The 18,113-nt window shown below is 40.0% G+C and overlaps 1 protein-coding gene across 7 annotated transcripts; it reads left to right on the top strand.

Moving 5' to 3' along the window:
• Positions 1-556: 556 nt before the first annotated feature.
• On the top strand, positions 557-16,355 carry LOC135093548 (protein melted-like). 7 transcript variants are annotated; one of them, XM_063992896.1, is made up of 22 exons: positions 557-620; positions 4,238-4,268; positions 4,586-4,684; positions 4,917-5,077; positions 5,512-5,656; positions 6,211-6,385; positions 6,581-6,744; positions 6,943-7,122; positions 7,399-7,501; positions 7,664-7,817; positions 8,428-8,693; positions 8,980-9,276; positions 9,556-9,759; positions 10,122-10,253; positions 10,630-10,781; positions 10,978-11,113; positions 11,323-11,462; positions 12,079-12,207; positions 12,392-12,520; positions 12,644-12,769; positions 12,947-13,087; positions 14,019-16,355. In XM_063992896.1, exons 3-22 carry the CDS (start codon positions 4,637-4,639, stop codon positions 14,178-14,180), a joined length of 3,144 nt encoding a protein of 1,047 aa, XP_063848966.1. In that variant the 5' UTR covers positions 557-620; positions 4,238-4,268; positions 4,586-4,636; the 3' UTR covers positions 14,181-16,355. The 7 variants fall into 7 exon arrangements, with proteins under 7 accessions (XP_063848966.1, XP_063848969.1, XP_063848968.1 ...); XM_063992897.1 differs by having other exon boundaries at positions 578-620; positions 4,238-4,312; XM_063992899.1 differs by lacking the exon at positions 4,238-4,268 and having other exon boundaries at positions 560-620; positions 10,678-10,781.
• The last annotated feature ends 1,758 nt before the right edge of the window (positions 16,356-18,113 follow it).

Raw genomic sequence — 18,113 nt, 5'->3', positions numbered from 1 at the left:
TAATTAATTATGACAAGCTACCTAGATAGTACAATGTATATTCCAGTTTATCACTACTTGATTCATATTGAGGTTTATCAGAATAGGATGGTTCATGGATGATGTGGAGCTATTCCAGATTCTTATTTGTTTGTTAGTGCTAGGATGTTTAGGAAAGGTCAGCCAGGTAAGATGCCCAGGTAAGGAAGAGCAGGCTTTCTACTTAGTCCAGGTCATGTCTGGAACGTGAGGAGCTGATCTAAGGAAAATATATACATATTAGTATCACGGATAACATATAAAGGAAGCTGTCTTTTACAGGATGGTCCACATAATGCTAATTTGGCAGAAAACTACAAATTTATCAATGAGTGTAAGCCAGGTGGGCGGCTCAACAGGTGCGGCTGCTCAAATGACCGGCTATCGTCCTCATCTGTACTTTCGAATTCAAAGTATGGGTATAAATTTTAAATCTCATCGATCCAGTTATGATACTTAACCTTAAGAATTAATTGCACACAAAATATAGATGTACTATTGATATTTAAGTATGATTCACAAAATACTGAATTACGAAGCCTCATTTGATGTTTGTTGACAATATGGCACGTCTGAGGCAAGCAGTGTCCACTGTAACTTAAGTAAGTGCCTTTATTTTACAACATTGCATGGGTTAGTGAATATTAAGAGCCACTGCATGAACCATAAGAGTCAGCAGTGCGTGTGGCAGCGTGAGGAGTGTGCCTGAGTGGGGTGTGAGGTGGTGTGGGGAGGTAGCGGTATTGTTCACCTCGAGTCACTGAACTTGAGCAATAACTGTACCTGGTTCCTCCTCACCTGCTGCACTGCACTCCGTCCTCTGCCAGCCAGGTGATGTGTCCCAGGTGCCGAGGTTCCCTCAGTCACAGGACACTGTACTGCGTGGTGGGCAGGAATGTGGAGTTTTAGTATTGTGTGGTTTGTTTTGCGCTGTGGTTATGTTGGTGTGATTGTGCAGTAAATCTTACCAATATCATCTCCTTATATATTCGTTTGTCGAGTGTGCTTCCAACTCAGCTCATTGTCAACTCGAACCATGGACTGTTACTGACACGTCCCACCTGATGAGCCAACTCTGACCATTTTGCAACACCAACTCTGACCACGAACTGCAACTCTGTTATACTTATAGCAAGTTTAATGCGTATAAGGTAAAGAAAATAACTATTCATTTTGACGCAAGCATCTGAATGTGATTCCCGGAATCCTGTCTGTTGTAATTTGAAGATGCAGCTTTCTTTGGGGGCAGGCAGTATGGCAGAAAATTCAAGAATTAGGCCTACAAGCAGTTTACACAAATGATGCTGGAACACATAAATATCTCGGGAAAGTCCTGGCATTGCCTTACGTCTCTGCAGAGCATATTGAAGAACTCTTCATAAGATTTTACAGAAAAGCAAATGGCTCTCAGGCCCTCTTAAATCTTTGAGACTATATAGAAAAACACCAGGATCTATTATGACACTTGGCCTCCCAGTGTGTGGTGGATATTTGGTAGAAGCATTCGTATAAATAATGATTTGGAAGGTTGGCATAATAGTCTAAACAGGAAGACACGAAAAGGACAACTCAGCTTTTATTTGCTCATAAAATTACTCAGTGATGAGGCCAAACTAGTAACTTTGCGAGTGTGTCCCATCAGATGGGAAGGCACCAAGAAGACAACGTATCAAATGCACTAAACATCAAGGTCAACTTGTCAAGCTCTGGAAGGAATATGACGTGGGTGAGAGGCTTGCAAGAAGTTTACTAAGAGCATGTTTCTACAATATTGCAATATCCACTTGATTAAAAGTGGTAGTAGTTTTTTAGTTAACATAATTTTATGTTTTAATACTTAAGTTTTTATTATTTTTTGCTTTTAGCGACTGAGTGCATCTTACTGTACTCTGTAAATATGCATTGTGCACTTGAAGGAAATAGATTAAATTTTATATTGTAATTTCTAGCAGGTGCAGTGCCAGTGTTTTTTTTTTTTTTTGTGTTGAATACGGAGTGGGCCAAGTTGGCAGTGGGGCAAATTGACAATGGACTGAGTTGGCTGGCATTCCTTTTGTCATCCCTCCCCACCCCCAACAAACTTGTGGGTCTGGTGGGAATTTTTGCGTGGGAAACGCAAAAATTTGTGAAATTTTGCCTTTGAAGTAAGTCTGTGGGGATTTTTTTTTTTTTTTTTGGGGGGGCTGTAAGGGGAAATATGACTGAAATATCAGCTCCCTGACCAGGTGGCTATGCCCCCCTCTACTCCCTAATCTAACCTAACAGGGGGCTGCAACCCTCCTAACCTAACCTAATGAAACTGCACCTTTCTTGACCCATCCCTAACATATCTTTATATAACTTAACCTTAATCTAACCTAACAGGGGGTACACTCCCCTTGACACCCCCTAACCCAACCTAACCTGACCCAACAAATGTTATGTCCCCTCAGTTCCCCAAACCTAACCAACCTCCCTGCCATGCTCCCTACCTAACCTGACCTAATGAGGGCTACACCCCTCAACCCCTCTCGACCTAACCATACTCAACTTATCCTTAAATATACTTTCTTGCCATGAACACTTGTGACCTTTTGCATGTTTTTTGACAGTGCCAGAGCTTCCCACACTTCCTACAGTCATTGCCTTCCAAGACAAGTTTGTGACAGACACACAAGTCAAACAAATCTTTTGTTTTGCTACAGTGATATAGGCAAAAATGTATTAATTCGACATCGCAATGTGCACACCTGTCTGAGGCTTTGACATCAAGTAAATTGATGTGGAGCTAGGGCCAGTGAGGTGGCTAGGTACAGTGTCACACCTCCAGTGTGCAGACCCATACATTTTGTGTTGTGATTGGCAGATGTGATGTCCAACATATGAACACATGCATTACTCTGTGTGGCTTCACATGAGGTTAATCTGTATGGACTTCAAATTTATGAGATATTTACCAGATACTTAAAGAGACACTGTGGACACCAAAGCTGACCCCCAAGTAAAACCACCACAAACATTTTGTACATTAAGTACCACATCACTACATGTGAGTATTTTGCTGCTTTGTTAGGAGATGCTATTGGTTAGATCATCTGATTGTACTCATTTACACGGCTTGGATTACTGCTGTGACTCCAAGCAGTGACAGGATTTTGTTGGTAAAGATGGTGTATTGTCTGATTTATGGTCAACTCAGTCTGTTGCCAACTTGGATCAGTGTGGATGACCCACAAGCAAGACAACTTGGCACATCTACCACAAAAACCAAGGTAATTCTACTAGTTCTGACCACTTCCTTATCCAAGCTTCCTGTTGTAGATGAAGGTCGGGTATTTACTTAATCAAATGTAGGCCAAGTTGGAATGACTCACCGGTGAATTCTATGGTTCATTACTGATCTAACCAGATCTTGCTTCCTGCCTCCATTTCTGTATTTTTATATGACTGTCATAAGCTTTCTTAAATGTTTTTAATGAAGGAGCATTCACTACTTTTCCGGTACTTTATTCTAGTTGTTCACTATCCTATGTATAAATGTGTTTCTTGTTTGTGTTTTTGTTGAATCTTTTCCACAAGAGCTGTCTTGAGTGGCCTCTCATGCTGGTGGAAGCAATCTTGAAGACTTAGTGTGGATCAAAATTTTCCAACCTGTGTATAATTTTATAGACCTCTCATTATATTCCCACTTCTGTCTCTCAGCTTGGATGAATCAAGCTGCTCTTCATAGCTGAGGTGCTTTAAGTTCAGCACCTGCTTAGTTGCTTGTCATTGTGCTTTTTCAATTTTCATTATGTTCCTTTATTTGGGAGGACCATAATGTGGACAGCACAGAAAGTGGGGACACACATAAGCTCTGTAGATGGCAGTGAAGCCTTCTTGTCCAGTTTTGAAAGGTTCTCTTAAAAGACCTGGGATGCTGCTTGCTTTAAGGACTATCTTGTCTATGTATTCACTGAATTTCAAGTGGTCATTGAATATCACACCACTGTGTGCCTTTCATGGAACCAGTTTTTAGTTTTCTGTTTGCATATACAGTCATCCCTTGTTAATCATGGTTTCAGTTTCCACTTCATTGATTGCTGCCAACCATGTAAAGTAGCATCAAATGCCATCCTACAGATTTATTGGTTTTATTCAGTAAGCAAAAATACAGAACATCTGGTATATGTTAACAAAAATACAACAACTTCATACAGATATAGTGAACATAAATGTCAAATTTTTATCTGACCTACAGGAATCCCCTGGAGCCGATCAGTGGACCCCAGGTCAGGAACCCCTGCTGCAGAGCATTGGCAGTGATGATTTAGTGGTGTGACATTTCTTTTCCCAGGGTGTTGAGGGTGCTCAGTTAGTGTTGTGACAATGGTTATTGTTACAGTTTATAGACAGAATGTGTTGAGTGGGCTGAGAAGTTTGCACATGTACACCTTGAGACCAGACAGTATTGTTTAGTTGTTGAGACAGTGGCGGGAATTCTGTTATGAGGAATTTGAGTTGTCTTTTTTTTAACATAATTGATGCATAAAAATGTGGAGGGGTCAGAAAACACTTGGTATCAAGTATTATCTTGTTTTATTTGCAGCACACCTGACATGTTCACCGCCAGGAGGGGACATGCAGGTTTTCTGTCACAATGCACGAGCTCTTCACACAAGTTCTCTCACACAAGGATCTATCAAAGGTGAGTGATATACTATTAGTGTTTGGGCATGGAATGTAGAAACCATTGAAATATTTGTTTGGATTTGTTGTCTATTTGTTTGATTTTTTTTTACTTGTACTTTTGCTTTTTATCTGTTTTTCTTTACTTTCTCTTTAAGATAATATTATGTGTAGCAGATATTTGATATTTTCTAATTTATGTTCCTTGAATGAGTGAGGATTTGAATGTGACAACATGAATCTTCCTGCAGGCTGGGGACTTGTTCAATGTGCCGGACCATGTTATAGTGAACGACCTGACAGATGTGGTCAACAAGATCCTGGAAATAGCGAGCTTACCCGAATACACACGAAATGACAACGACCAGAGTGTTGTGGAGATATGCATCACCAGGGTCACCTCAGCCATCAGGTCAGGCTGTGGAAGAATGTTGACTTCAGGAGGGATGTTTTTTGTATAGCTTTTATTACATGGAATTGTTTATTTTGTTTGTGTTATACTGAATGAGTTGGTTCTGTACATAATGTTGTTTTGCCCAGTTTCTCTTATTAAAGCTTGAAAAGTATATAAAGTAGTGGTTGTTATATTTTATAAGTCATAAAAGATTTTAGGACAGAAGGCTTGTGTATTTAGTGTGTAGCTCCAAGAATATTTAATGGAACCATTGTGAAGGGGATTTTTTTTATCTCTGTGTGGAGTTATCATCACTATTTAAAGTGTAATTTTTGTTCTTGTATTGTGCTGGACTTGAGGTTAAAAATGAAAGAATAGTGACACTCAATCACCAAATCAGTTAATTAGTCATGTCCTTAGATTTTACTCATATCCTGTCATTGGGTATCCAGGGAGACAGGCAGCATTGAGCAACATGCTGCAGCCCTGGTGGCTCTGCTGCAGACCTGTCTCAACCACAACCTGCGACCGTCTTCCCAAGACCACGACCCTCCGCATGCCAAGATAGCCTCCGATGTAGTCTCTTGCATATTCCTGGTGAGGCTTATTATGTTCTGGGATTCTGCATTGGAGAGTGTCAGCATGTACATTGACCTTCATCTGTGTTGATGTGATTTAATGAGGTTATCTTTTTCATGCATTCTGGAGATTAGCCTTTCTCAAGTATGAATCAGAGGGCTCATATGGTGAGTGGACATGTTGCAAGCTAAAGTTCTTTGATGTTTTGTAGATTTTATTGGTACAAATGCAAGTTTTCTGAAAGTATAAGTAGTAAAGTACACTTTCACAAACTTTTTACTAGGTGAGAACATGGTTGTTTGATGCAAGTGGTTCTTTCATTTACTTGTGGCATGGCATGGAGATTATTACATTAGAGATAGTGATTAGATCCTTGATGGAAACTTGAGGTGGTCCATATTCTGTTGAAGTAAGCATCTAAAGGTGTAGATGAGGGAAAGAGACATAATGAACAGGATATTGGTCATCATATTCTTGCATTAAAAAGTAGCAAATTATTTTCCAGGAGCTTTTAAGAAGGGTTCATAATATATGACTCGAGGCACTAACCAGTCTGTACCTTGTGGTGTCAGAACTACCACAAGCGGGAGGTGATGGCTCTGGCACTCCCCGTGGCAGTCAAGTTCCTGCACAAAGGGAACCGTGAGCTGAGCCGCAACATGAGCTCCTACCTCTCCCTTGCAGCCATTGAAGCAGCTGATCTCTTAGCCTTACACATCCAGCCCATCATTGACTCTGTGATATCCGGTATGTCAGTGCTGAAAGTTTCTATATTCTGTATGTATAATATCTCTGAAGTGCTGGTTTTGCCTCCTGTCTGGATCGCATCACTGTATTAAGTTTAGATCAGCTGCCACATTGTTTTATGTTTTATATTCTGTTTTATATTTTGTTTTGTTATTGATGCTGTCAGTGAAAACAGACCCATTTCTTGTGGTCCAGGCAACTACTCCCTATCCCGGGTGCTGCCTCAGATCTATGCAGTGAAGAAGGAACCAATTCATGATCATGTGATGACACTGGTGTCCCTCCTGCCTCAGTGTGACACCAATGAGAAGCTGGGCCTCCTTATGCTCTTCACTCTGGTGGCCAAGAATAGGCCTGCGGTAAGGCAGCAGATGCTTCAGTTGTGACATGTTATGTCACAACTCCAAGTGCAAACTGAAAAATATGTAGGGCATAGGCTTCTGGAGTCAAGATATTTATAATTTAGGAATTAAACATGAATTGTTTTATATTTTAACAAAAGAAACACAGTGGTGATGCTTTTTTGTGAATGATGATCATAAATACTTTCCTTTCAGTTGCTGGAGCCTTCATTGCCACAGCTAGTGGAGTGCCTGAGCCTGAGTGGCACCTCCCTGGCCACACTGCAGATATTTGTGGAGCTGTGTGCCTGGCGTCCTCACCCTTTCTCTGAGCACATCAACAGACTCAAGAGCATTGTGGAGCAGCAGCCTCACTGTTTAGCCTTTGCACTTCAGGTATGTTAGACAGCAATTAAAATTTTAGAAAAGTTGACAGTTGCCAGTTATTTTGTGGCCCTAATTACTATTAGTACTGGCAATACTATTGCCAGTACTGAATGCAACTTTTGAACTTTAGACTTTTATTATAAAACCATAACAATATGTGAAAATGAGTTTGCCACAACTTGATTTCTGTCATCAGTTTGATTCCATATCTCTTTCATCAAACAGTTATATAAACTTTATTATGGAGATATATGTGAGTGATTTCACCAAACATTATTGTGGCAGGTGATGGCAGCTGTGGGTCGCATCAGTAAGGACAAAGGCAAGAGTTCCCTGGATTACATTGCACAGCAACTCCCTAAAGTGGACTCCAGCAGCCTGGGTGTGGGTGAGTCTTGGGGAAAAGAAAAAAAAGGGACCTGACAATAATGATCATTATGATGGTGATGATGTTCACTTAGAATTATGATCACCTTCATTGTAGTACATGTTGGTAAAATGCTTTTGATATGAACTTCCCTGTCATAAGCAGCTGTATTTGTGTTGGCAGTGTTACGTGAGGTGCAGGTGTTGTGCAGCCAGTACCCGTCACTGCTGGTGGAGTCTGAGTCCCTCCTCCAGGCAGTGAACAAGTGCATGGACCGCTCCAATGCCTCAGCCAGGGTGTACATCCAACAGCTCAACAATGAGTACAATGAAATCAGGTGTGGTATACTTCTTATTTCTTGGGTGGAGTGTATTGTGTGGGTTATAAGTTCTTTGTAAATGTCTGGGACTTCTTTTATTTGCTTTTTCTTGTTGTTTTTTTAATTTTACTTCTGATGGTGGCTGTTTATAGCTCATCATCCTCTGTGGTGTGGCATTGGCATGCTTTTTATTTTTGAAAATTTTCAGCTCATGGTCTGTCTGTCTGTCTGTCTGTCTGTCTGTCTGTCTGTCTGTCTGTCTGTCTGTCTGTCTGTCTGTCTGTCTGTCTGCTCCTCCTCCTCCTCCTCCTCCTCCTCCTCCTCCTCCTCCTCCTCCTCCTCCTCCTCCTCCTCCTCCTCCTCCTCCTCCTCCTCCTCCTCCTCCTCCTCCGCTTGTGTACCGTTTTTATATGGGGTCACTGTTTGGGGTGAGTCTTCTCCATGTGGTTATATTACATGTTTCTGCTTCATATATTGCTTTCCGTCTTACATTCTCCTGCACACAGTCAATCCAAATAATTTTTGGTCTTCCTTTCTTCTCCCTTGTACTTCCATTTCCATTGTTTATTTCAAGTATTTAATTGAACTGAAGGATAGTTAGTAAGGGAGTACCCTCTTGTTTTCACAGGAAGACCAATGTCAACCACACTCCAGGTGGGGTGACCATCGTGCGTGTGGGTGGCAGCAGTGGGCGGCCTGAGGGTGTGATAGGGACAAGCCGCACTGACCTCAGCCTGGCTTCACGTGACTTGAGTATCTTCCAGCCACACTCCTCCGTGGTGAGTGGTGGTCCCAGCAAGTTTGGCCACAAGTACCAGAAGCACAGCGACACCTCCAGGAGCACCAGCCGCCTTGTCACCGCCTCAAACAGGTCCATGCCGCGGCTAAATGCACGTGAGTAGCAGCAGCTTCTGTCTGTCACATGCTAGATATTTTGCTTCCTTTGATTTATTCTTACACACACAGATTGTATGAGAGATGGGAAAGAATTAGATTTATTTTCTATATGGCTTGTTTTTATCTTAAAGTTAGGAAGTATCAATATAGATTATAATTTGTTCTTAAGTTATTAATTAAAAAAAAAAGGCAGATTATCTATAAGAATACGAACATTATTTCACAAAGGATTAAGGTAGAAATTATTTAATGTTAGAAAGACTGATGAAATGTGTGTGGTCAGTCCCTCAGAGCACAGGACGTCTCGGGTCATCCTCCATTCAACTCAACAAGTCCATGACCCGCCTCAGCTCCTCCCAAGGCATGCACATCAACCGCTCCATCACCGTCCTCACCCCGCCCTCAAGACACCTCTCGGGACACCTGGGACCCAGCTCGGGACACCTGGGGCATGGCTCAGTCCCAGGCCACCACCTGAGTGGGTCACAAGTGGGAGGGTCACAGATAGGAGTCTCCAGGCTGGTATCAAGTCCACCTCCTTCAGTAGGGATACATCTGACTGCTGTGTCCCCCCTCCCAGGTAACACCAATAATAATATCTTGATAATCATGGGAAGGTGATCAAAAGGTGTTGAGCTTGGAAATATGTTTCCACATGTTCCTTGACTTCATCTGAAAATTAAGAAAACTGTCTGTCAGAAACAGTCCAGCAAAGCTAAATTCCAGGAAGTCAGAGTATGGGAATTCAAGGATTATGTGTTTTTATGTATTTATTCCTTTTTTGCAATTGCTGAAGATATATGATTATGAACAGACTGATTAGTTACTGTGCTCTACTTTGAGTTCCCAACCCTTGCAGGAACAGTCAGCCCAACCAAGAGTATGAGTTCCTCCCTTGCCACACTGCGGGAAGGGACAGGGGAGCTGGGGGCGTCCTCCACCGTGCTTGTGGGCCCTCACCAGTCCCAGGCCACTCTCCCTGACCTACCAAGCCCCACCACCACTGCCACCCCTGGCCACCACACTCTCTCCCTCCCACTACATCTGTCTTCCAGGGAACTAGGTAAGAAATGACAAGTTGATTATATTTTGATTGTTGTGTTGTTGCTTTTAAAAATTGTTGTGTGAATTCTGATGACTGAGCTTTGAGAGATTTCTTATTGTTTGCTTGCTTACATTACTGTGTTGCCTGTGAAGTTTTTAGTCATGTTGTTCCATAATTATGTATTTAGTATGTCCATTATTAGTTGCCTTTCAGAATAGATTTATTCTTTAAGGTAGTGTACCCCTTACATGAGGAATTTAATGATGAACAAAGAAGCGCCTTGTCTTTGTGTCTACAAGGGTGAGATGTGTGTCATGTGTGTCAGAGCTGCATCCCTGTGCATTGTGTTCTGCTGGTACCCTCTTCCTCCTCCCTTGCAGTGACCGTGTCAGGTGTCGGAGGAGTTGTGCCTCACCTCAGGCATTCCCAGTCACCACTATCCCTCCCTCTCGCCACTGCTTGTGTCACCACCACAGTCACCACCACAACCACTACGTTTCACTCCCCTTCTGGTATATGCCTCTTTATTTTTCATGCGAAGGAGTTTTTGCTCTTATTTTCTTAGTTTTATCTATATTGTTTTGCTTTTCATGTGTTCATGTGAATTGTGTATGTGAAGTTATTGTTGTTGCTTGGCTTCCTTTTGCACTGTGGTAAGTTTTTAAGGTTATTGATATTTTTCTCCTATTTTAATGCTGATGATTTTCAGCATGAATTATATTGCTGACATCATGAGTGAGGCTAATCTGAATGGATATGAAATTTTGTCTTTCAAAATGGTAATGAAACAATAATCAGATGAAACTGTCAGGGGAAGGGAAAACTGATAAACAGTAGGATGAGAAGCAGGCATTATAGTCTTTTATTTTAACCTGTGTATGTTGGGAGTTATAGGAAGCAAGAGACCACTAAGTGACACATGGTTCATGGCTTCAGGGAGCAGCAACACCAGTGGCCATGCTGTGACCACCAGATCCAACACCACTCTCACCCACATCACCCATGACCCTACCACCACCACCACCAATGCATGTACTCAGGTGAGCCTCTGGAACTTCAAGGTTATGGTGCAACAGATAGCATGTGTGTGTCAGTGTTGGATAGAGGCATTATTGAATACACAGGAAGTTTATTTTTTGCTGATAAATTGTCATGACTCATGATACTATTTTTGAGTTATGGAATATGACACTGTATGCATGTATCTTTAACACTGGTCATAAAATACTTCAACAGAGAATTAGTGTGTTTGAGCCATTTGCCATGAGGGACACAGTGCAGCATTTCTGTGAGAAGCACCTGGACAAGATCAAAGCCTACATGCAGAAGGTGTTTGTCAAGCTGCCTCTGCCTGTCCGGTGTGGCATTGAAGGTGAGTCAGACACTCAGCACAAATAGGTCTACAGCTTACATGTTTTACATTTTATCAACCATACAGTTCTCTTGTGCATTATTAAAAGTATTATAGGTTCTTGGAAGAAAGCTGTATAATCAAACTTTAGGGTTTACATATTTATGGAGGTCTTCCATGAAGGAGCATAGTCATGGCTTTCCACTACCAAAGGCTTTTTTTTTCAACAGAACGCAAGAATAAGAAGCATGCCAAGCTGTACTTTGCCTGCCAGGGGAAGGGAGAGCATTGTCTGTACAACAAACACTTCTTTACCATGAAGACAAGGAACCCCAGGATATGGATTCACCTCATGTTCCTTGCTCTTCAGGTACAGGGAGCATTACTGCTGTTTGTGGGATTGATTACTCCTTAATGCCATCATTTTGACATTTTATTTTGCAGGAATCTCTTTAAGTATTGTTTTGGGATTTTTATTGATTTGTTTTCTATACTAGTTAGACTCATATACTGTATTTTTTGTTATTATTACTATTATTTTTTTATGTATTAGGGGATTGCCAAAAAAATGGATGAAGCAAAAGCACATTCAATAATGTTCCTGAAAAGAAAATACAAGTAGATAAGCAAGAGAGAAGCCAATTAATTTTCTGGCATGTCTTGATACTTCTCTTTTGAAATGCTTCAATTTATAAGCAGGAGGTAATAAAGAAACAGAAAGAGTTCCAAATTTTACCTGTAAAAGGTTAACTTGCAGGCAGGCGGATAGAATAGAGATGGAAATAAATTGAGAGTTTTGTGCAGCAAAGCTGGAGTGGGAGAGAAATGGCATGTAGTTAGCAATATTGGAAAAGTAGTGGATCTATGTGCAAATGTGAGAGTGTTTATGCAAGTGGGCACAGGGTCTTGGGTGCTTCCTTTTGGATATCGGCCATGTTTATAATGAGACAGACATGTGGTTCTTAATTGTCTCACTGTCAACTCAGGCTAGGTCGTGTGTGGCTTTGAGCACCCGTGAAATGCAAGTCAGCAGTCTCAAGAACTGCTGGGACATCCTTAAGTGTGATACCAAGACCTTTGTCACGCTGGTCACTTCGGCTTTCCCCTCCGCAAAGGTGGGTGGATTTACTTTTGTAAAGGATCTGTGTTAATGTAGTATATTTATACCAAACCAAAAGACTAAAAATTTTTAAATGTTTTAAGAAGTTAATGAAAGGGAAAATTTGATGTAATACAGCAAATTAATAGATATGTGTAGGCAGATGGCAGACAGTAAAACAAGGCTTTCTATACACTCAGGATATGGACATGCTGCTTCACGAGCTGCGCAATGCTCGCTTCTTTGATGTGTTTGAGTACAATGGGGTGGAGCAGCAGTGGGGGTGCTTCCTCTGCAACCACCCAGACCGTGCCAGGGGCTTTGTTGATGTGAGTGTGCCCTTAGAACACTGCAGTAATTCTTGAATCTTATTGTACTCTGAATCATCATCTTATTCCTGTTGGAAATGCTCTAGAATCTTTTATCATGTTCCATACTAACGTTTTCCTCAGGAGGACACGCCTGTCATTGAGGGTCAGCTGAAGGAAAAGAAGAGCAAGTGGAAGATTTTCCGTAAATGGCGTACAAGATACTTCACTCTCTCAGGCGCCCACCTCTCCTACAGGGGGGCTGGCTCAGTGAGTGTGCCAGGATGTGTGATAAACGTGCTTAGACACCGTAGTAAACCATGCACATGAAATGAGGATCTATCAGTTATTTCTTCTGTAGAGCCTTGGAAGAAGAGGTTAAATTAAGAAAAGTTAAGGCTTTGTAACTTGAGGATAATGAGATTATTTTGTGTTTCTCATCACCAGGAACAGGACAAGTTGGAGGAGAAAGGTGGCATTGATGTCCACCAGATCCGCAGTGTGAAGGTCAACAGAGGCGGCAGCAGACACATCCCCAAGGCTTTTGAGATATTCACTGACAACAAGTCTTTTGTTTTGAAGGCAAAGGTGAGTGTACTTATGGTTATTTTTTTGCCAACACTTGACATCATTTGATGCTACTTGAAATGTGGTTTATTTTATTTTTATCATTGTTTTTCTCATGACTCAAAAGACATAGCAAAAATTATAGAGCAAATAAGAAAGAGAAAGTTTGTTATATGAGGCTCATGTATTGCATTCAGCACTTGGGAAGTTGCTCTCCATATACTAAACATGGTGGACAAAATGTGCACACACTGAAGATGCATTCTGCATCAGAGCTTCTCTGCTGTGTGAGTGGCAGTTATGCCCACTGTTGCTCTGGGTCGTCTTTTCTTCTCTGATGATACATGTAGACACGGTGCATCCCAGCGTGATTACAGGAAAAACAATACATACAGTGTGACTTCTGCTGATAATAATAAGTAAACTACATAACAGGATGCAAGAAAAATTGGCTCCAGTAGTTCTATACTAGTCTTTCATGAGTATTTGTGCATGGGATATCCTTTGTTTCCATACATCCTTGAGATAACTAGGGAAGAAATCCATGAGTCTCCTAACAGTTTTCCTGGTTATAGTGCAAGTGATATGTCTGGGCTGTTTGCTGGCCAGTTAGGGATGCACTCCACCTTGTTTGCAGAAAGCCATTCTTTAACAACATGCATGATGTGGCATGGGGCGCTGCCCTGATTTGGCTGCTCACTGTGTGGCCTTATTGCAAGAATACTGCCACAGTATTCCCTGTGTAATGTAAAAAAAACATATAAAAGGGATGCAGCAAGAGGACTTTTTAATTCTTATTTTTACTGAGACAAAACCATTTTGTGTTAGTTATACTACTTTAAAGGCAATGTGACCATGGTATATGGATGTAAGATGAAAGTGAGAAAGATGATGAGTAAGAAAGGAAATGATACAAATATGCCTCACCTAACAAGCTGACAACCCTACACAGGACTCAAGCAATGCGGAAGAATGGGTGCGCTGCCTCTCCATCGTGGTGGCTCACTCACAAGCCCGGGAGGAACAGAATCTGGGGCCTCTCAAGGCTACCACCTCCATCCCACGCAGCTTCATGTACGGCTACCATGCCTCCAACACGCGCACGGCAGTGTAAGGCGCCTGTCACGTTAGGTTACCTTTCGTATGGGTCGTATAGAGTAGGGATAGGGTAGTACTTTTTGTTGGTCAGGTAGGGTGGCTTTAGTGTATGAATGTGCATGTGTGTGTGTTCTTTCATAATACATGAAAGTTTGATACCTGAGGAATGATTAATGTTAAATATTACAGATTGTAGAGTACACAACTATTTGAAAAGTCATATTGAATGGTTTATATAGATTCTATTTATGTAATATATTTTCATTGTTTCCACAAGTGTGATGAAAATGCCTTACTGTAGCAACATGTCAGGGTATGTAAGTGTCTTAAAGCTTCCTTCATTAACTGCTGTATTTTGGGCTTATATCTAAAGTGGATATATGTAACATGTCTTCTAAGGATCATTATGTGTTCACTATCATGTATCCAGTGGAGAAATTGTCTCTTGGAATGATTTTCAGACGGAAAGTGATACATATATACATATATATAAAATCAAACTGAATTGGTCATCCAAAGACATCCATTGTGTGCCTTTCTTATTGTGTTTTATGAGCAGGCCAATTTAGCACTCATTAATTGTGCAATACATCCTTGATTGTTACCTCAAGCAGTAGATTAGCTATTTTTTTTTTTTTATAAATAAGTGTAAGGAAAATTTATTATATCACTATTTTTATATTTGTGGTGAAGTAAGAGCTACATATCAAACTATATAGAGTCAGTCACAAAAGAGTCTTTACCAAGGTGTAAGAAAATTGATGTGTACATTTGTGTATGTAAATTTTTGTATATTTTTAGGGCTGAAAACTGTGTGCTTCATATATATTTTCTTCATTTTCTTTTTGTTCTTTTTCCCCACAGTGTATTTAGATTTTGAACTTAAATGTTTTCTTTCTACTGCTTAAAGACTTTTGGGTTTAGCTTTTTCTTTTTTCACATCAACACTTAAAAACTTGGCCAGAATTTTCTTAATTAGTGGACATTTGTGTAAGTAGCAAGGCTTTTATTTATTTATGTTTTTATCCCTAATAGTTTTTTTTGTGTGTCATGGGAAGAATATTTAGACTGTTACCTGTAGTACTTTTCACCAACAAAACTGTATAGCTCACTTTCCAGAGTGCTTCAGTCATTACGTCATTAAGGTGTAGCAAAACATTATCGTGTTCAAATGTTGCAGCTACATCATATGAGTCTAGTGGATGAGTTAAACTTTTCCTCCATTCTTACTAGGGTACAGGTGTTCCTAAAGCATGTGCAGCTATTGATAAACAACCAGATTAAACTTGTTAAAAATAATTAGTTGGTAGGTGCTTGTTCATCTCTAACATAATGAGCTGAATCCATTATGCATGATATGTAAAGTGTTCATGTTTTCTGGCAGCAAAGTATAGTGACAGGACAGTCAAGGCCAACCTGTGCTTTAGTGACTATCTTGGCCTCATTGGTAATGTGTCAGACTCATGTATAATGTGTTTTGTCAGGGCTCAGTCCCCAGCAGTGGTTCTTCATAACCAGTGCATCTCACAATCTTCACATAATTTTTTCAGTGTTTCCAATGGAGACAAAAATTAAAGAAAAAAAAGTATTATATCGTAACTAATTACGAACTTTTAATATCATTAACTGAAGCTCCTTCACTGTCCTTCATGTTATTCACAGACTCATCTACATTTGTCATGTGGTAGACCCTCCTGTCCAGTCAGTGATGCTTAGTTTCTTCAGTAACTAGTTTCTTTGCATCATATGCTGTCCATTTACATTTTTATGCATTCCAAGTCCCATTCCTGCTGGTTTTTGTCCAACCCTTTCCCCCGAGTCACTGTATCTTAAGCTTTCACGATCACAGGGAAGTATACAAAGAAAACTGATTGTAAAGTTTCTATGTTCTTACGCTAGGATCTCATTCTCACAGCTTTATCTTAGTTAATATCTCTAAAACTACTGTGTTTCTTTTTACTCACCACTTGCTTCTCTTTTTTCATATTCCTTCTTCATAACTGCTCTCTAGTGCCTTAGCCATTTCATGTTCATTTTTAATGTAGATCTAATATGTTCATCTTGCCATCATCTTTACTTAAATTATTATTTGTAATACTTATTTTGTATAAAGATCCTCTGAAAATTTATTGCTGTTGTTAACAAAGTATTCAAAACTGCTATAAAAATAAAGAAATTGATAAAGAGACAATGTTGCTGCTGATTTTTCTTTGCTTTCTTGATTTGCTTTGTGAAACTGACATTTTTCAACAATTTTTGCTTAAACTTGTAGCTTAAGAGAATGAGGAAGAAAAATATGTCTGAATCTCATGTGAAAAAAGAATAGAGGCCAGTAACTTGGCAGTTGTGTGTTTTTAGCAGTGTGTTGTTATTTAGAAAATGTGGAAGTAATGGATTCCATTTCATTGTATCAGTATCAGAACTGTCGTAAAGTATGTAAAAGTAATGCTATTTTTATAATTATTGTAAGACATTGGATTTGTGCCTAAGAAGGTGAATCCTTCAGTTTGAGTGATAATATTCTAAATATGTACCAGGGATACATATTGAAGTGTCTCTGTGAATAGAATAATTAATCAAATTGTGAGAAGAGGAATGTAAAACTATCTTGTTTACAAGATCAATAATAATTCATATGTACTTCAGATTATCAGGAGTTCAGTATGAAGTGTCAGTGTATGTTTCTCTTTGAGCAAATTGTAAAGACTTAAAGAATTGACTGGTCATGTGCCTTGAGTACTTATTTACATACATACCCATGAGTTTTATACCATTCCATAATCTTATCACTGGGAAGGTAGTTGTGGAGCTTGTCATGCAGTCATTGTGAAAGCTTTACTTCATGACATACTGCTGTGTCAGTTTATAGTTTCCATAGATAAATAGGAAGTGTACTTAAAACATATTGAATCAAAGAGCCATTACTTATGCTTGATGGAAAGAAGGTGAGCATGTTGAAGGGAGAATGAAGATAAGCATAACAACAGCCAGGCCTTGAGATTATTTGTTACGAATGATCTGATTTTTCTTTTAACCTAGGTAATTTCCAGGTAGTTGATGCAAAATAGCCTGTGTGGTCAGTGCCTGAAGAGATGTGAAGGTTAAAGAAGTGTAGTGCAGCTCTGTAATATGTGTATGTGTGTTATTGTGAGTTTGATGAAAGTTGTCTTTTTTTGTTGTGTTAGCTTCTGCAGAGTTACTTTGCTACCCTGTGACATATTTACAGAGTGGACTAAGTAAATGCTTTTTAATTTGCTGCTTGTCACATTCTTGAAAGGTGATGCAATCTTCTCAGGTCACTGTGGAGATATCTAAAGTTTTCATCAATGAAGGAATTGGAAACGTAACAAAAGTAAAATAAAATTCCTATCAACACATACATATACTTTCTTTGAGGCATTTTGAAGTGTGATATTTTTACAGCAGACCTGCTAAGATTGCAGCCATCCTGTAGTGCAGCTGACTTACAAACCAGCCTTTTAGTGCTTTTTGTGCTGTACGCATGTATGTTATGGTAAAGGTGCGTCTGTGAGTGTCTGTGTGTAAGTACACGTAAGATTTTTGTTATGTATACTCATACCTGCTATGTATTTTTTGAAGGTGAAGTGTCTTCCAAGTCATGATGATGGACCAATAGATAGATCTCCCTCCTTGTGTGGTGCGCAGCAGCTTAAAGTTCCATGGGGTGTGATGGGCAGATCTTTGTGGCATGGTGTGGGTGGTGCAGTGGTGTTAAGGGGGTGTAAGAATGACCTGTCAGTGTTACCTTATCCCATAACTGTCACTTCCATTAACTACCAAAGATTGCTTATAAGATATAGCTTCTCTGTCTATGTAGTTAAGTTTGAATGTTATTGTTTTCAGTTTTATGGTAAGAAACAGGGCAGTATGGTAAGCAGTATGATAATTTGTGATCATTTTTACTGTGTGTATATCCATGATTTTAATG

This window comes from Scylla paramamosain, chromosome 43 (genome assembly GCF_035594125.1).
Source record: "Scylla paramamosain isolate STU-SP2022 chromosome 43, ASM3559412v1, whole genome shotgun sequence".
Taxonomy (NCBI): Eukaryota; Metazoa; Arthropoda; class Malacostraca; order Decapoda; family Portunidae; genus Scylla; species Scylla paramamosain.
This window is presented reverse-complemented; position numbering and strand designations above follow the sequence as displayed.